This window comes from Asparagus officinalis, chromosome 6 (genome assembly GCF_001876935.1).
Source record: "Asparagus officinalis chromosome 6, Aspof.V1, whole genome shotgun sequence".
In the NCBI taxonomy this organism is placed as follows: domain Eukaryota; kingdom Viridiplantae; phylum Streptophyta; class Magnoliopsida; order Asparagales; family Asparagaceae; genus Asparagus; species Asparagus officinalis.
Window position 1 is genome coordinate 13,788,800 of NC_033799.1, and position 20,941 is coordinate 13,809,740.

The following is a 20,941-nucleotide window of genomic DNA, read 5'->3' on the forward strand; positions in this document are numbered from 1 at the left end:
TTTTGTAGTACACGAGTTTCAAATAAACTTGGTGCTGGTCAGCCTCAAGCAGCTCGCACAGCAGTAAAGGCTGTAATTTTTTTGGCCGTTGCAGAAGCCTTAATAGGTTGATTGGCCATAGTTTCGATCCGTAACTTTTGGGGTTAAGCATATAGCAAAGAAGAGGAAGTGGTGAAGTATGTGGTAGTTATGATGCCAATTATTGCAGTATCTAACATTGTGGATGGAGTCCAGTGTGTACTTTTTTCAGGTTTGAAATTTGGTAATGTCATGCCCCGGGCTCAGGGGCCCGTTAGCGCGTGCAAGCCGTGAGATCTATCGAGAGCAACTCGATGTTAGCTTAAATCCACAGCTAAAATGCTAGCATTAGTTGTTCTTGGGCCTTGGGCTTCTCTATTTAAGTCACTAATATTTCTTCACACTAGTCCATATGATAACCCCCACCTTATAAAGACGACGTCCTCGTTGTCACAACATGACAATTGGCACATCCTAGTATCACTGCCAGAAGATGTGAACTCTAGAGGTAGCTCCTACGGGCTCTAGAGGTGGCTCCCACCACATCCATACGGTATAACACTTAGCCTCGTATAGCACTTAGTTCCACAGTTTCGGCTGGTAACTTCTCTGATACCATTTTGTCACGCCCCGGGCTCAGGGACCCGTTAGCGTGTGCAAGTCGTGAGACCTACCGAGAGCAACTCGATGTTGGCTTAAATCCATAGCCAAAATGCTAGCATTAGTTGTTCTTGGGCCTTGAGCTTCTCTATTTAAGTCACTAATATTTCTTCACACTAGTGCATATGAGAGTAAAGTGTGGGTGTCACAGATATGATATAGCTTTTTAAATATTGGATTCATTAAATTTTCTATGATGATCTTTATATTTTACTAGATAATATTGCTTAGACACTGCTAGAGGATGTGGTTGGCAGAAAATTGATGCATTTGTTAACCTTGGAGCTTATTACATCGTGGGCATTCCTTGTGCCATTCTTTTGGCTTTTGTCTAGTACATTGGAGGAAAGGTGAATCTCTTGTTCTTCTTTTTCTCATATTCAATGAAGTTATCAAATATAGTTTCAATTGTTTAAAAATTTGTGGGGTTCGGTATGTTGTGATAAACCGGGACAATGAATAGGAATTATATTCGGTCTGATCGTGCAAGCTTTGCTGCTTCTAAATTCTAATGATTACCTTACGCACCGATTGGGAAAAAGAAGTAAGCACCCCTGCGACTCTCATTTACATTTTGTTACTATTTATCTTATTTGAAATAATTAGACCCGTATGAATTATAATAGGGAATTTTTTTAAAAAAGACCGAGTTTTGCTAAATAATTAGTAAAATCGACCATTTTGCTAATTATTTAGCAAAATCGATCTTTTTTTTGCCAATAGGTCAAAAAGATGTTGATTTTTAAAAATGTCCTACTCAGAACATATGGGACTATTAGTCTCGTATATTTTACGTGAACTAACCACCGATTAGTTCACCCAAAAACATACGGGACTAGTAGTCCTATATGCTTTGGGCACCCAAATGTTGTGCCTCTCAAACCCACGGGACTAGTAGTCCCGTGGGTTTGCTGGGCAGAACAAATAAGTGCCCATTAAATCTACGTAACTAGTCGTCCCGCAGAATTATCGTGCTATATAAGAACCCAGTTGTGCCCCAAATTAGGGCACAACCTATTCTCTCTCACTCACTCACTCTCTCTCCCGATCTCCCTCTCTCCCTCCCGCTCTCTCTCTCTCTCTCTCTCTCTCTCTCTCTCTCTCTCCCGATTTCACTCTCTCCCAAACCCGAACTCAACCTCTCCCAAACCCGATCTCCATCTCTCTTAAACCCGACCCCTCCATCTCTCCCAAACCCAATCTCTCTCCCCCCAAACTCAACTCACCTCTTCCTCCCTCAAATCCGACGCTGACGCCGTCGATTCTCTCCGACGCCAAAGAGATCTGAAAGTTCATCAAGGTATAAATTTCTTATTTTTTTCATAAATTTCTTGATATTTTAATTATGATTATCAATATGGAAATATTTTAATTATGTTTATCAATATGGAAAAAAATCTAATTTGTATATGATGAATTTAATTCTTCAGTTAAAATGGCGAATGGAATACCGATTATTTGTTTATTCAATGGAAAACTGAGTGTTGGAATAAATAATATGCCTATATATGATGGGGGCTCTAGAAAAATATTCATGTTATCTAGAAATTACAATTTCGATAGAATGATGGAGCAAGTATACAAAGTTACTGGAATTAATCATGCCGAAAATACCATTAAGGTCTTTTGTAATTGTCCGATAAATAAAAATAGAACAATTGTTGTAGAGATCACCAATGATGAAGAATTGAATGACATGATCAGACTTGCGAAAAAACAAATCTTAATCGAGTTGTTCATTGAAAATATTCCAATGTCTTGGGTTGTCGAAGTTTCATATACTCACAAAGAGTTCTCCCGCATGCTTGAAAATCAAATCTTGTTATCTCAAAGTGCCTTGCACTTAAGAAATAACTCGGATGCAATGTCAAGTGACATGTTTCACAACACGCCGGGTCATGTTTCAGTTAATTTACCGGGTGGTTCTATAATAAAAGAGGCTGAGGACGTAGATGACGATGATGATAATAAAGTTGTTAAAGAGGAGGAACGTCTTGATAGTATGCAGGTGTGCAATTGGAGAGACCAATGATGACGTAAGTTGAATGGATTAATATTGCGTAAACAATGATTTTGTAGAGTCTGAAGAACCGTTGCCAAAAGAGTTTAAAAATGACGAGTGGATAAATGCCTCACAAGCTGAGTTTGTTAAGCCTGGTCCTAATTTCAATCGACCTGAGGACTTCACTTTCAAAAAAGGAGATCTTTTTTAGAATAAGGAAAGCTTGGTTTTCGCTATACGTGAATGGGCAATCAGGAACTGAGTCAAATTCAAGCCGGTTAAAATCAATACAACTAGCTACCATGTAAAGTGCTACTTCAATGAGAAAGGCATATGGAGGGCCAGAGTTCCTCACATTTCTATCGTAATTGTGGAGATGCGCGTGCCGTATCGCGTGTTTAGACAATATGTCAAAAAATAAAGAGAAAAGCTTTTAAAGGCGGCCATCAAATTGACTGGCGGAATACGCATCATTCATACATTGCAAGATGGAATGATCGGCATCAACTTATTGTTGATCAGCTTTATCCTCCGATGGAGGAAGTCGATTACATTACATGGTATTGGGGGATTACCATACGTTGGATAATCACTCAAACCACGCCTCCGGTCGACGAAATTGAGATTCGCTCCCAACAATCCTGATATGTACCAAGAGGGGTAGATGAGAGACAATGGGTAAGTAATTGCAAAAATTATCATAGAGTTTTCAGTCTCTTGTTAGCTTTTGGTTTCTTATATGTATCGATATTTTGTAAATAATTATAGATAGACACTATGGACGAGGTTGAGGGGATTGCAAATGAGGGCATTGCTACCGCCATAGAAGATTCAGTAGACGTATCATTCTTGCATCGGATAGTGGTGAGGGTTCGTAGAGCTTTTCGACAAACTCATGAGGGTCGGCATGAAGGTCGTGAGCAGGTGCCACATGAAGATACTTTATATGCACGCCAACGAAGGTGTGGTAGATCTTGCTTGCACGACGATGAAGCCGGTTCGTCACTGCAAGAAGGACCATCATAGGCCCACACACAACCAGAGAGCGAGCATATACAAGCTCAAGTCGAAGGAGGCCGTCGCCGATCTGAACAGGTGCGAAGAGGGAGACGACAGGGGAGGAGCGGACTTTTATGTTGTTAGCTTTTCCACTAAGATTATATATTGTTTAGCTTAGACTACATATTATCTTATGAGTAGACTTGATACATTTGGAATTATTTAGAATTTTGCCATATTGGTATGCATATGACATGTATATTGTGTTGTGATGTTCTGAATTGATTAAACTTTTTATTATCCGGTGTTTATTTCATCGGATTTGTGTTGTGATGTTGTGTATTTTTTGGATTTGTGTTGTGAAAATTTTGAGAAAATCAATGTGGATTTGTGTATTTTTAGATTTTTGTTGTGAAAATCAATATATACAATGTGAATAATATTTTTTGTGAAAATTTTGATCAAATAATACTGTATATGATGATAGAGGCATGTGCATGTTTTTGTGCATGTTTTGCCTCTGCCCAGCAAATCCACGGGACTGGTAGTCCTGTCGGTTTGCTAGGCAGAAGCACAAAAGTCTTTGCTTAATGCACGGGACTAGTAGTCTCGTACATTAAGTAGAGACTTATTTGCCTACGCCCAGCAAACCCATGGGACTGTAGGATCTGATCCAATCATAATAAAACACTAGAGGGGGGAGTGAATAGTATTCTTTTAAAAATTAATGCAAAGAAGATTATAATTTGCAAAGAAATAGCACAATCACAGAAAATAACAATCATAAACACATAATTTTATACTGGTTCCACCTCTCAGGTGTACATCCAGTCACCAAGCAAATCACGCTTGAAAGTTTTACTATGATTTTGAAAAAATTACAAAATCAAAACATCAAACCTGACCAATTTGTAAGTCCCTACAAATTGCACTCAATCTCTTCACCAAGAGATTACACCTCTCACACCCGCGAGAACACTTGTCTTAATACAACTTGATTCCTATAAGCCTTGATAGTATTGTGATGTGTAGCAGTGGCTAGGAATATTTTGAATCTCTGAAAATTACTTAACTTGATTGTATATTGAATGAGGATCAAAGGCAAAATCAGAAAATGATTTTTCTCAACACTTAGTGAAAATCTGGAAAAAATTTCTTTTAAAAGATGCACAAAACTTGAACCTTATGTATATAAATTCGTGACCCAAAATTCTGAACATGTATCATATTTATAGCCTTTAAAAGATAGGTTTTCAAACCCTAAAAACGTACACAAAACGGCTATAAGCTATCATTAATTTGAATTCTGAAATGTCAGAAAAACTGTCTTAGTAGTCGACTAATTGTTGTTGTAGTCAACTACTCAGAGTTCAATAAACTTCAGAAAACTCAGAATTTTCCTTAGTAGTCGACTATTATTGTTATTAGTCGACTACTCTGTAAAACACAAAATCTGGATCTTGTAGACCCATTTGTTTCCAATGGTCTTTTTTCCTTGTGGAAGTGACACAAGTTCTCAAGTCTTGTTCTTATGGAAAGCTTTAATTTCTTCTTGTATTGCTGCCATCCACAAAGATGCATCTATACTATTTATAGCTTCATGAAAAGTTGATGGCTCTCCATCTTCTGTTAGAAGACAGTATGCAACATTACTCTCTGTAATATACTCCGAGTGCCAAGTCGGTGGTCTTCTCTCACGAGTTAACCTTCGAATATCTGGAGCCTTGGACTCGAGCGGTTCTTGTACACCATGTTTCGGTGTTGCTTCAGAAGAATTCAGATCATCTTCTACTGAACAGCTACAGTCTCTGAGTCCTTCCTCGAACTTCTTTCTTTTTTTCACTTTATACTTGGTTCTCTACAAAGATAACATCTCTGCTGATGATAACCTTGCGGGTAGTGGGATCCCACAGGCGATACCCCTTTACTCCATCAGCATACCCCAATAATAAGCATTTTCTGGATTTTGAATTCAGCTTTGTAATTTCTTGGGCATTGTACATTACGTACACTGGACTTCTAAATATTTAGAATAATCAGCTGTCTTGCCAGTCCACATCTCCATCGGTGTCTTCAACTGTATTGCGGATGATAAATATCGATTCACCACATAACAGGCGGTTTTTACTGCTTCCGCCCAAAAGACTTTATCTAGATTTGTAGTTGCCAACATACAATGATCAGATGGAGCGATATCATGCTAGATTGGTGGTAAAAGGATATGCTCAGAAAGAAAGTATTGACTTTAATGAAATATTTTCTCCTGTAGTTTGACTTACAACAGTCTGAATTGTCCTGGCTATAAGCACTATGTTTGACTTACATCTAGAGCAGCTAGACGTGAAAACATCATTTCTTCATGGAGATCTCGAAGAAGAAAATTACATGCTCCAACCAGAAGGTTTTGAAGAAAAAGGAACAGATGACTTGGTTTGTAGATTGAATAAATCTCTGTACGGTCTAAAGCAGGCACCGATGTGTTAGTACAAGAGATTTGATTCATTCATCCTGAGTCTTAGATACAACAGACTTAATTCAGACCCTTGTGCATATTTTAAGAGGTTTGGTAAAAATAACTTTGTTAACTTATTGTTGTATGTCGACGACATGTTGGTTGCAGGCCCCAACAAAGATCGTATCCAAGAATTAAAGGCCCAGTTGGCTAGGAAGTTTGAAATGAAGGATTTAGGATTTACAAACAAGATTCTAGGGATGCAAATTTACCGAGACAGAGTTAATAGGAAGATTTGGCTTTCTCAGAAGAACTATTTGAATAAAATCTTACGGCGCTTTAACATACAAGATTGTAAGTCAAGTTCTACCCCACTTCCTATTAATTTTAAGTTATCCTCTAGTATGAGTCCTAGCAGTGAAGAAGAGAGGATGGAGATGTCTTGAATGCCATATGCATCAGTAGTGGGAAGCTTAATGTTTGCTATGATTTGTATAAGACCAGACATTGCACAAGCAGTGGAAGTGGTTAGTCGATACATGGAGAATCCTGATAAAAAGCATTAGAATGTTGTAAAGAGGATTCTAAGATACATTCAATGAACCTCAAATGTTACATTATGTTATGGAGGATCTAATTTTATTATCAGTGGATATGTTGATTCTGATTATGCAGGTGATCATGATAATAGCAAATCCACCACAGGCTATGTGTTTGCACTTACTGGCGGAGCTGTAAGTTGGGTTTCAAAACTACAGTCAGTTGTGGCTACTTCAATAACAGAAGCAGAATATGTAGCAGCTACACAAGCTAGTAAAGAAGCGATGTGGTTGAAGATGGTGCTGGGGGAACTCGGCCATAAACAAAAGAAGATATCTTTATTTTATGACAGTCAGAGTGCTTTGCATTTGGCAAGAAATCCAGCCTTTCATTCAAAGACCAAACACATTCGAGTTCAGTATCACTTTGTTCGTGAGAAAGTGGAAGAATGAACAGTGGATATGCAGAAAATTCACACCAAAGACAACCTAGCAGATTTTTTGACAAAAGCAGTCCATACTGACAATTTTATTCTGTATCGATCCTCTTGTGGTCTGTCAGTGACGTAAAGCAACATGAAGATGGCAAGATAGGAAGAATGATGTGAAGATATGATTGATACTCAATCAATTCTTCAAGTGGGAGATTGTCAGGCAGCCGTCCATGTTTCTTTGACAAATGAATCCACTAGACCAAAAATGTTGAAAAGAAGGAAAAGAAAACAAAAGAGCGAGCCTCACAGCATAGTAAATTTATTATTATTTTATTATGCATAGTATTTTTTAAAATACTATAAATAGGCACCAAATCCGTAAGGAAAAACTCATTCCAGAAACAACTTCTCTTATAGAAGTGTGAGAGAGAAAAAATAGAAAGAGAGTATCTCCTTGTAAAAAGAGATTGTAACTCCAGAGTTTTCTCCTCATAGTGGATTCTTCTATCCTTGCCCGTGGACGTAGGTAATTTTATGCCGAACCACGTAAATCTGTGTGTCTATCATTTTATCTCTACTTTTGCTCTACTATTGCTGCAACCCTGCTCTATTGGGCCCCGGGTTTGTCCCAACAAATACTTCCTCAGAGTTTTGTGGAATCCCTAAATACGACGTACAAAATAATCATCAATAACGTCATCCCACTAATTATAATACATAACACATATCAAATCATTTAATGCCACTATAGTATAACAACAAATTAGTACCTCAATTGCTATAGCTTTAGCACGAATTTTTTTACAACTAGGTCGGATCATGACTGATCCACACAGAGACAAAAAGAGCAATTATGATTGCTCCCCTTATGCATCGTGTAGGTATGTTGGTAATATTAAATAGTGATGCTAAGATGGAGATTAGATAAAGGTAAAACCTAGATTTGTTTATCTACCTTTCCTCCCAGGTACGCACCTAATGCCCTCTCGAAGTCGATGCTTCGGTCTTCTCCTTCTCTTTTCTTTTCTTTTTTTTGGTGCGGCGAGACAGTGACGGGAAAACAAAAAACAAAAAGAACAGACGACAAAGAGGTATGTTGGGGTATGGTTTTAGATATTTAAGATGTAATTTACTGATAGAACCCTTTTAACATTTTAAAAATTCTTTTACTTATATATATATATATATATAGAGAGAGAGAGAGAGATTAATGGGTATCCTTGTCATAGGAGGGGATTTCCTCCTATGACGTCTCTAAAATCACATGATTGAGCGACATTGTGGATGATCCGCTCCGTTAAACTTGATCTACATATTCTAAAACCCCAACACACCAAGTTTGGGGTGAATCCGTCGTCGTTTGACTTTCCATCGAGCCATGTGAAAAGTTTTATTCATTCAAAACCGTTAAAATTGATACGAGTGGATGAAGGGTCAAACGATGACGGATTCAACCCAAATTTGGTGTGTTGGGGTTTTAGAATATGTAGATCAAGTTCAACGGAGCGGATCATCCATAATGTCGCTCAATCATGTGATTTTAGAGGCGTCATAGAAGGAAATCCCCTCCTATGACAATGATACCCATTAATCTCATATATATATATATATATATATATAGCGAGAGGGGGAAAGTATGGTTTTGCCCTCGTGCAGACGGAGAGTGGAAAGCGGAAGGAAGAGGGAGGTGCATCCCTGTGAGGGGACTCACGGTGGAGATTTCGGTGGGTCCTGAGGAGGTGCGCATTTTCCAAGGGAGATCGATGCCATCTAGTTATAAGCAAACAAATAATATCTCGGTATCTATATATAGAAAGAGATGAGGATTGTGTTAATCTTTTGAGCACTGTACAATACCAATAACGATATATAAGAACTTGGAATTATTACAAGTGGAAAGATGGAGAAGCCGACCCTTGAATCTCCTCTCATCCAAAGCTCTGTCATTGAGATCTTTGTCTCCATTAATGGAGAGGGCATGGTTTTTGAGACCAAGAAGCAGCTGTGGCTGGCAGCCTCTTATTGCATCCAGCCTCCTTCAGTACAGCCTGCAGTTTATCTCAGTCATGTTTGTGGGTCATCTTGGTGAGCTTGCTCTTTCTGGTGCCTCCATGGCCACATCCTTTGCCGGGGTGACCGGCTTCAGCTTGATGGTACTGAAATTACTTCCTCAAATTAATCTTTTATTTTTTAAGAAAATAAGGGCAAATATGTGTTTGGATATTGCGTTTGGAGGGCAAATATGGTTAGTGATATCTTGTTATGAGACTGTCTGAAATTTAGTTGTGATTTTCGGGAAAATATGGTCACACTCAATAGACTTATCTTGATGGTTTCATCAGTGTTGGGAGAAACCTATTTGAGATAGATATATAAACATTCACCTCATGCTCGTGTGTTTTACAAGTGGGAGAAAAAAAAATCTACCGATTTTGAAATTCTAACTTTTTTGGGGAAAACTGTAGTGTTCTATGATGAACTTATTTGATGGCTTGTTAGAGGTATTACATCAGGTTTGCTCATAGCTAGCAATTTAAAAGGCAGACGTAAAATATCGTTATTGGTATTGTACAGTGCTCAAAAGATTGATAATTCTTGCAAACTTGTGTATGGTTTTTGAGAAAATAAGGTCACTTTCTTACAGACTGATCTTGCTGGTTTCATCACCTCTTGCAGAAACCCATAAAAAAAACACATTCACCTCATATATTTTCGTTGTTAAATCTTCAAAGTGAAAAGAATTTGGTTATTTCGAACACATACCACTTCTAGGAAAAGATAAGTTTTTTTTATGATGAACTTTGATGGTTTGTTGAGAGGTATTATATCAGGTCTACTCATTACGTTTTGCAGGTCATGTCATGGACATCTGTATCCTACTATGAGACCATCGGATCTTTTTAGTAAATAAGGTCGCTCATATAAAGATTTATCCTGTTAGTTTCATTGGAATTGAAGGAACCTAATATAAAAATATATGCAAAGATTCACCACATATCGTTTGTTAAGTCCTAGAAATGTCAATAAAATAATCATTTTGAACGAGAGCTGTTTATGATTTTCTCAAAAATAATGAGTTTTTTTATGATGAACTTTAATTGTTCATTAGTGGTATTACATCATGTATGTTTGTTACATTTTACAAGGAAGCTATGGACATTGGTATCCTGTTGTGACTGTCAGAAATCGGTAGGTCGTGTTGAGTATGATTTTTTGAGAAAATAAGGTGGGTCACTGATAGACTTAGCTTGTTGCATCAGTAAACAAACACACAAACATTCACCTCATATCGTTCGCTAAGTCCTAGAAGTGGAAATAATTTGATTATTTTGAATATGTACTTCTGAGGAGAAAAAGTATGGGATTTTTATGGTGAACTTTGATGGTTTATTGAGAGGTTGTACATCAGGTATACTCATTGCAGATTACCAGGTAGATACTGGTAACATTATCCTGGTGTGAGACCATCAGAAATCGATAAGTTATGTATTATTTTGGGAAAATAAGTCCACTCTCCCAAAGACTTATCTTACTGATTTCATCACTATTTAAGAATTTTAGAAAAATTATGCAAAAATCAAAGTCATATTATTTGTTTTAGTCTTAGAAGTGAAAATAATTTGATTATCTTGAGCATGTACCTCTTTGAGGTGAAAAAAAATATTAAGCCTAGGCCTATTGGCGTTGAACTTATTGAGAGTTATTACATCTGGTCTACTCGTTGCATTTTACAAGCCAGATACACGTATTTGTTTCCTGTTTGAAACCTTCAGAAATCGCTGAGTCATCCTAAGCTATGTATGATTGTTGAGAAAAAAATAAAATCATCTCCCAAAGACTTATCTTATTGGTTTCATTAGTATGGAACAAGCCCATTTAGTAAAACAAGTATACATTCACCTCATGTTGTTTGGTAAGTCCTAGAAGTGGCACGAATTTAATCGGTGTATACTATGCTGAGGGTTGGAACATGCTTCACAAGTGAAAATTATTTGGGTATTCATCGCAAAAATATCCTCTTTGGATCAAATGGGTTCATGTTTTCTTGAAATGTCTTGTTATCTGGCATGTTAACATGCTAAAAATGGGGATTCTTGGCAATCGAAGAGGATAATCAAAAGCAGAATTGAGGTGATATCATTGTGGGTTCTATAATACAGGTTTCAGCTTATATGAGATGATCATGCACCAGTTTCTTTGTCCTCAGTGGTCCAGAAACCCTCTAAATGTGCATAAGCAGTGCTTGACAGCACGGACAGCAGTTGCTTAAGGCTGTTGACACAGGATAGAGTAGAGAAATGAGGATTATACATCAAAATGCATTTTTGTCAGTCACAACCTGAAAATATTGGATGCTTGGTGTTTAACTATGATTTTTTTACCAGAGTTTGGAGAGAGATTGTCCAGGAGATTAAGAAAGAAAAGTTTACTAGAGTTTATCATGCTAATATCCGCTCTTATTGTGTTTTGTATTTGGAGTAGGTGTTTGATGTAAACTCAGGCATGCCTGGGTGTTACGTATACTTTAGTGCCATGGGAATAAAAATTTATTCACTTACCAAAACAAATTACTGTTTTTAGTTCGTAATTTATCTATAATTTTCGCATTTTACTTGGCCGTGAAAAGTTAAAGAAGAATTTTCTTTAGTCTTTTAAGTCTCTCATTTTGTTAGAATTAGCCGTTGCAATTTCATTTTGTTTCATAAATTTTAAGCACATAGGATATCTATGTAACTGGCATTTTAAAAGGTTCATTTCCTTGTATAAGTTTGTTAGCTGTTAAGTATTGTTGAAAATCTTAAATTCTCAATGATACACCTATGTAATTATGTTCTCTTATTCTCTCTAGAAATTTCATAGCCTTTTTCGTTGTGCAACTTGAAACTTTGTATATTTAACATATATATTTGTGTGTATAATTTGTGATTGTAGTTAAAATACAGGAGCATCAATATCTATTTTTACTATTTACTTTTCAAAATGTTCATCTCTTACAAAACATAAAAAATTTCAATTTGGAATTTCCTATGTTTCATGGAAGTAATAGATATAAGTGGTCAATATCTTTGTTTTTAATTATGAAATATTGGCCTTGTTCCTTTTCTACTGACAGTTGGGCATGGGAAGTGCATTGGAGACATTATGTGGACAATCATTTGGAGCAAAACAACACTATATGCTTGGCATACATATGCAAAGGGCAATGCTTGTTCTTATGACTGTGGCTGTCCCTGTATGTATAATTTGGGCCTATACCGGTCAAATACTTACAGCCTTTGGCCAAGATCCAGAGATCTCTGCAGAAGCAGGATTATATGCTCGATGGATGATTCCATCAGTTTTTGCTTATGGTCTCCTTCAATGTCTCATAAGATTTTTGCAGACCCAAAACATTGTCTTTCCAACGATGCTAAGTTCTGGTCTCACTACTTTGCTTCATATTTTAGTATGCTGGCTTCTAGTGTTCAAATCTGGCCTAGGGAACAAAGGTGCCGCTTTGGCAAATGCTATCTCATACTGGGTCAACGTGTTGCTATTGGTACTTTATGTCAAGTTTTCTCCTTCTTGTGAAAGAACTTGGACTGGTTTTTCAGTAGAGGCTTTCCATGATGTTCTCAGCTTCATAAAGCTAGCTATTCCATCGGCCGCTATGGTGTGGTAATCACCATTTTTCATTTTGATACAAATATGCACAATTTATTAATTTAATGATGATATTTAATTTTTTTTTTATATATTTTGTTGCAGCTTGGAATTTTGGTCATTTGAGTTCCTTGTGCTTCTCTCCGGTCTTCTTCCTCATCCACAGCTAGAGACATCTGTATTATCCATCACGTAAGATTTCATTTTCATTTTTAAAATTGTGGATATAAATTTGATTTTTTTTTATTTTTAATTTTTATTTTTACATTTCTTCACACATACTAAGTGTCTTTTATCTCTTCAGCCTTAACACTGCTGCAATGCTATTCATGATCCCCTATGGTCTTGGTGGTGCAGTAAGGTATGCTAAACTATATTGGCTAAATTACAAGAAATCCCTTTCGCCTATGTCCTGTTTTTTAAAAACTCCCCATCTAAAAAATTTGACTAATAACCTCCTCATCTATGACCATCAATGAAATCTATAGTTTTCTAATGGAATTTGATTATTCACACATCCAGACAGACATGTCCAAGTCAAAATTCTAGGTTAGTGGTTAAAAGTTTTAAAAAAAAATTCACTTTGTTTGAAAACTTAACTTTTTCCTCTGTTACCATGTTTTTTTCACTTTGGTAGACGTGTTCTAGATGTCTACGACAGTGCAAACCTATACCCAAATGTTTGAAGAACAAAATTCCATTACAAAATGATTTTTTTAACTTTATAGATGAGAGGGATCTTCAAAAACATGGTATAGATGAATGATGTTTCTTGTAATTTATCCAACCCTATAACTAAACTTATGATGCATAGTTTGAATTTCCACTAGTTCTTATATGCATGTTTTGTAGTACACGAGTTTCAAATGAACTTGGTGCTGGTCGACCTCAGGCAGCCCGCTTAGCAGTAAAAGTTGTAGTTTTATTGGCCATTGCTGAAGCCTTAATAGTTGGGTTGACCGTAGTCTTGATCCGTAACATTTGCGGATATGCATATAGCAACGAAGAGGAAGTGGTGAAGTACGTGGCAACTATGATGCCGATACTTGCATTATCTAACATTATGGATGGAGTTCAATGTGTACTTTCAGGTTTGAAATTTGTTAAGATTTACTTTTTGAAATATTGGATTCATTAAATTTTCTATCATGGTCTTTATATTTTACTAGATAATGTTGTTTAGGCACTGCTAGAGGATGTGGTTGGCAGAAAATCGGTGCGTTTGTTAACCTTGGAGCTTATTACATTGTGGGCATTCCTTGTGCAATTCTTCTGGCTTTTTTCTTCCATGTCGGAGGAAAGGTGAAATATTCTTCTTTATCTACTGAATGAAGCTTATACCAGATATACTTTCATCTGGTTACAGATTTATGGATGTTGATATTTGATATGCAGGGCCTTTTGGTAGGAATTATATTCGGCTTGATTGTGCAAGTCTTGTTGCTTTTAACCATTACATTATACACTGACTGGGAGAAAGAAGTAAGCACTTTTGTGAATCTTATCTACAACTTTTTATTGAATATTTCTTCTCCAAAAAAAAATTTATTGAATATTTATTTAATGTGAAGTAATTAGGCCCATATGGGTTATAATAGTTTGACCTTATGTTTGCATAGAAATATGAGTTTTTCTTAATTTCAGATGTACTCGTCAACGGGAGCTGGTCTTTTCTATTATAAAGATTAAGATTAATCACCAAGTACAAAGTTCGTTTGCTGAAATACTCAACATTAGTTTCATAAACATATAAACTCTGTGATGGATCAATGAGACTTTTTAAGCCTTGATAGCATTTCTCCTCGTATATTTATCTTTTTAGGTTCTCATATACGGGTTTAATCACACCATACTGCCTGACATTACAAAGGCATATAGACCAAATCAAGTTATATTTATAATGTTAAAGCTATAGATCAAAATTGCTTGAATGCAAAAAAGGAAACATGACAATCCAAAGTATGATATGCTTTGTCACAAATTGCAATCAAATTAGAGGAAGAAGGCTCTCACAGGGAGGAAAGATCTATGGAAACGCATTCACATTGTAGAGTTCAAAACTTATATACGAGCTTTCTACTTGAAGCATTGGTTATTCAAGGTTTCCTTGTTGAACATTTGAAGAGATTGAAAGATTTTGGAATGAGCAAAAGATGACATGAAAATATCCTTCTACAAAATCAACAACAGATTTTATCCCAAATTTTTGGGGTACACTACATGAATCTTATTCTTCCATTTTTTTCCATTTTGGGTCGTCTCCTCCTTTAAGATAATAACTATTGTCATATCCTTGTTAATTTTCTTCTATTGGTCAGAACTTTCGCTGATGGGAATATCAAACAATTCTTCTGCTGACTAGTTTCCATCAGGTTGGATACATAAGTTGTTAGTATTTGAGAATCTTTTTTTAAGTTGTCTGGTTTTGGTGTGTTAGGATTGTTTACCCTCTCTTTGTTATAAAACTGTACTAGTTGTCAATTATCTAAACAAACTGCTTTACCCTTTTCCTTTAGTAGTCACATGTTTCTGGAATACATTTAATTCTGATATTCGATGACCTGCTCTCGCGTCATCTTTGACTGTATATAGTTATTATGTTAGTTTCAACACTTATCTTTAACATAAATAAAGGAGTGTCTCTATACAGGTCTAGGACTTCTTTCAATTGAGTTTATGTTGAGAATTTACTATCCCAACTTCATAATGAATTCACAACTTCAATAGTATCAATAAACTGTAAATGAGATACGTTTTGCTGATAAGAATGATTTTCTAGTTTGTTTGTCATAATCCTCACCGAGTACCAAATGTTCATTCGTTTCAACATCTGCACTTTGTTAAGTTCTAGCATCAATGGATCATTTCTGAAACTCGTAACTGCCAATTTTTACTCTCCAATTGCTAGCTATCTATGATAAATCTCATGTGATTCTTTGTTTTTTCAGGCAATAAAGGCCAGGAACAGAGTTCACGGTTCTACCATTCCTGAAGACATGGCATCATGAGTTATACATGATATATCACCATGTACAAAATTTGTTTGCTGAACTAATCACCACTAATTTCATAAACATCTGTACTGTAACTGCTTGATGAATAAATAAATAAATATTTTAGTCCTTTTCCATGAATACATTTAAGTTTCCACCCTTTTCTTACACATGCTTTTCTTCTTGCAGGCAATGAGGGCTCAAGACCGAGTTTTTACGACGCTGGCATGATTTTTGAAGCAACAGATTGATGCACGCCTAACCGGTCCAATTGTACCATTCAATTTTGCTTAGTTTTGTATCCTTTTTTGAGTTGAAAGAAACCCATTTTGTATGATTCTGTATTAAGTAAAATAAATAAATATATCTACAGCTAGATTTACAGCAAATCTATGCTCTTGTGATCATAACTGAGATCATACAATCCAGCATCTTTGCAGTCAATGAGCATAGATTTAACGTGACCTTTTGCTTTTAAATCATTGCATCCCTCACATTAAAAAAAAAAAGAAAAAAATCATTGCATTCATTGGGATCTAATTTCAATTTAAACCTCTTTAATTGTTGAATACAGTTATTAAAGAATTGGCTGACCAGGAAAAGCCAGCAGCTCAATAGAAAGAATCGATAGAGGGGTGTCCAAACCGGCCACCGACCTGGACTAGGCCCGGTGTTCGGCCCGGACCCGGGAAAAGCCTGGTCCTGGCCCGGGTCCAGGTTGGTTTGGCGAAACCCGCCCCGGGCCTGCCCCAAATTTGGACCCGGTCAACGGGCAAAAAAATGGCCGTTTGATTAGACGACCTGGACCCGGCCCGGTCCAATGAGCAAAAAAATGCCCGTTGGACCTGGCGACCTGGACCCGGCCCGGTTCGAGCTGAGAAAATAGCCAATAATGATTATATCTAGTCATTTGACCAAAATACTCCTAAAACGGTCAAAAAATGACCAAATTTTGAGGGCATTTTTATCATTTGGCTAGGGGTTGTCTCTATAAATAGTGGGGGCTTTCATTTAATTTTCCCATCCCAAACTCATCTACTTCTCTTTAATACTCTCTAATACCCTCTTATTCTCTCTTATACTCTTTAATCCTCTAATTCCAATGGCTTCCTCCTCCAATTATAAAGTGCATATTTTGAATCCCAACGCCGAAATAAGTTCTACTACTCTTACAGATACTCCTCTTACCACCGATGTTCATTCTGAATCGAGTGACAATCATCCAACACCTAGAGCTTCTAAAAGACCGAGATTCGATGTGTGAAATTTTTTTTAAGAAGATAAAAGTCATCAGGGATCAACATGGCAAACTTCTCACCCAGATGGCCAAAAATGCTATGTGAAGCCTCAAATGCCATTTGAAGTTCATCATAAGAGCAAGATCCACCACCTCAAATGCCATTTGAAAAAAATACAACAGAACTCAAGCAGCAACGTCTCAAGAAGACATCCGCTAATCTCTTCTCTCTCAATCATCTACCTTCGGTAGCCTCGGTTCCTGGAACTACGATGCAATTAAAGCCAGGAAATACGTCATTAGATTTATTGTTCTTAAAAAATTTTCTTTTAAATTAATAGAAGATGGTGAGTTTAAGGATATAATTAAAGATAGTCTTTATCTAGTAGTTTTCAAAAAAATTCTCATCAATCTTATTTACATGATATTTTGAAATATTATTACGAGAAACAAACTTAATAATTTCTTATTTCAAAGTTTAAACTATAAATTTCTTCTAACTTCTGGTATTTTGACATCTAGAACACAAACTAGTTATTTATGTATCGCAGTACATTGGATTGATGACACTTGGTAAATATTTAAAAGAGTTGTTTCTTTTATTATATTTGAAGATTTATACACTGATGCTAATGTTGTAAATTTAATAATGGAAGAACTTTTAAAATCATAAATTTTTGAAAACATAATTTCTCTTTCACTAGATAATGCAAGTAATAATAATGTAGTTGTAGATCATACCAAATCATCTTTGCTATTGCAATGTCAGGGTGATAATTTTCATATTAGATGCATGTGTCATATTTTAAATTTAATTGTTGAAAGTGCATTTAATAAAATTAAACTCATGATAGAAAAGGTTAGGGTTATAGTTTATGCTCATAATGCTTTTGAACAAAGATTTAAAAGATGAAAACAATTGTGTAAAAGAAAAAAAATTAAAAGTCAACTTGATTCCAAAAGATGTTGACCACAGGTAAAATTCCACTTATGCAATATTAAATGTAGCAATAGTGTACAAAGAATTGTAAATGATTTTGTTATTTTTTTATGCTTCTAGTTCTAGCTCTGGTAGCATGTATAGAATAATTGGTGATGAATTGATAATTATATGTAGTGTAAAAGAGATGCTACAAGTTTTTTTTATAAAACTACTTGTTATTATTTAGTTGTTATTGTGCATCTATTACTCGAGCTGTTTTACAAGTTTTAAGTATTCAAACTTTTTTTACTACTCATCACATGGATAATTACTTTGGAAACATAATTTTCGAAAGGAAAGTAAATTTAATGAGTATTTTAGACTTATTCTAATTATTTTTAGTTTGGGGATTCTCATTAATTGATTCATGCTTAAAGGACATTGGCCTTCAAAGTTTGTTAAATTCTTTATATGAGAACATGATAATAGACACTAAAGATGGTCAGACTATTACTGATCTTACTCATCATAACACTATTAAATATTATTTTTAAAGAGTATTTGATAAATATGCATGTAGATATGGTGTAAGTACACCTCAACCTGCAACTTCTACAAGCTCAAAACCGGACAAAGGTAAAATTTTTGACAGTTAATCAATGATAGCGAGGCTAACTGGTAGTAGCCATGGATATGGATCTGGATCACCATAAAGAAAATTTTCTAAAATTGAACAATATTTAACTGCACCTTTAGTTAATTCTCAAAAAATGTTGATTTGGATTTATTACAATGGTGGAAAGTATATGGAACAGTTTCATATCTTATACTTTCCACCATGGTTCATTACTTACTAACAATGTAGATTTTTACAGTAGCTTCGGAATCCGCCTTCAGCATGCAATAGGACATTTAATCGACGCCCACAGAACATCGCTAGATTGGTTTACAACACATGCGGTAATGTGCCTATAAGATTGGTGGAGGTCCGAGAAGAGAACTCAATGCATTGACTGAATATCTAATATCAAAGATAGACTTAATGAGTTGACGATAGAAGATATAGAGTAGAAAGTAGTTTGCAATTTTTTATTTTTTAGCTGTAAATCTATGATAAATTATTTTGGAAAGAGTTACAAATAATAGTGATTTAGATGAGTAGGTGCCAACCTAGTTGGGATGTATTCATCTATTATGATAGGACAATTTTAAAATATATATATAATTGTTAGTGATTAATAATAAAGAATTTATTTTTTATCATTTTAATTTCTATGGTAATTGTAAATTGTATAATTATAAGTAATTAATAATATGATTGAATTTTTATTAAAATTTTGCATATTTTAATTAGTCTTGAGATTCCATATTCTTTTTGCAAAAAAACTAATTTTAAATTTTTTTGCAAAAAAATAAAAATAAAAAAATCCGGGCCAGCGTATGTTGTGCGCAGCAGAAATTTTGGCAGCACCTCCGGTGCGCAAGGTGCACAACAAGAGATTAGATCACAACGGAAATCCTGTTTCACAAAGGAAACAATAACCGAAAGCAAAATAACTCAACAAAGTGAGATATCAGCTCTTCCTCTCATCAGTTCTAGGACTGACTTGTCGAGGGAACCTACAAGCTATACAAATCACGGTAAGAACACAGATTTTACATGGTTCGGCAAATTGCCTACGTCCACGGGGCAAGGAGAGGGAGATCTACTATTAGAGGGAGAGATACAACTAGGGTTTACAATCTCACAAACTAAACCCTCTCACAAACTCTCAGATCCCTCACACAAATACTCTCTCAAAATGGGATGCACAAAACCCTAGAACAAATGCACAAAACTCCTCTTCAAAACAGTCGAAAAAACAATCTGGTTCCCCCCCCCCCCCCCCTTGTTTTTGTTGCACCCTGCCTTTGCCACCTGCTCCTTGTACTGATGCAGGCCAATGATTTCCTCTGCTGCGCCCTGTTCAGGCCCACCCTTGCCTAAAATGAAACCTAGCCGACAGTTGTTATTTATAGCGCACGAAGACGCGTCTCGTTGATTCACGAGAGCGTGTAGGCTCGAAACGAGCAGCCCATGATCCCCTCACGGCATTAAAACCTATTTGATTGGCCGCCAGCGTGTTCGTGCCCCACGTCCCCAAAGTTTTGCTTCCCGCTGAACTTCTCCGTGTTTGTGGATACATCACTTGGGTGTGGCCAAGTGCCATTTTTGGGCCCCCACGTCCACTCACAGCGTAGGCCCGGCCCGATCTGGCTCGGTCTGGAGCCTCTCTGGGCCACCCATTTTCCTTGGCCGGACCCAGATTCCTGGATCGACCCGTTTTGACAAGCCTAAGGATATGTTCAGTTAGAAATAGCATGTTTTGCCTTTGGACCTTTTTGTGTGGCGGTAACATTCAACCAAGCATCTATATTTAAATATGAGTAGAGTTGAAATAATTTCAATCGGACCCACATTTTTGAAGGAATTTCAAAGGAATCCACATAAACAAACAGTACGGATTGCTCTTTGAAAGGGTGAAGCTAAAAAACAATATCTCACTGCATAGTCCTCATCTGAAGATATATATAGAGAATAAAGGAAGAAAGAAACAACTAACTGTTCTCTGATGTATGCACACTTATTTCAAAACCTTTTGCTGGTCTAAATCCTAGTCAGCCTCAGCTGATTGCATGTCCTTTTTAATTCCCTTAAGGGCCTGTTTGTTTCGGCCAAAAAATGCCGAAAATGAGGGAAAATGGCCTTTGGGAAAACTGACACAGGATAAATTTGGCACTTCCCCTCACAATCGGGTGTTTGCTTCGTTAAAAAGAAAAAAGAAAGTGGAGGAACGTGCGGGCTTTCTGACGGAATTCTCGCCCTTCCATTTTCCGCTCGAAACCGCCTGATTACAGCGGAAAATGCCTCTTTGTTCTCTCCCGTACAAAAATCTCTGGTTACAGCGGAAAACGCCACTCGTTCTGGTTACCCCTCTCTCCCGCTCCCGCCCCTCTCTCCCGCTCCCGCCCTTCTCTCTCTCCCGCTCTCCGATTGCTGTC

At 36.5% G+C, this 20,941-nt stretch overlaps 1 protein-coding gene across 1 annotated transcript; it reads left to right on the forward strand.

The window, feature by feature from the left end:
• LOC109845406 (protein DETOXIFICATION 16-like) lies at nt 8,944-16,129 on the forward strand. The gene is given in 10 exon segments (XM_020414660.1): nt 8,944-9,117; nt 9,119-9,257; nt 12,218-12,762; nt 12,853-12,939; nt 13,052-13,108; nt 13,600-13,838; nt 13,931-14,049; nt 14,143-14,229; nt 15,696-15,777; nt 15,930-16,129. Coding segments are annotated over 9 exon segments (1,446 nt in total). The 5' UTR covers nt 8,944-9,004; the 3' UTR covers nt 15,756-15,777; nt 15,930-16,129.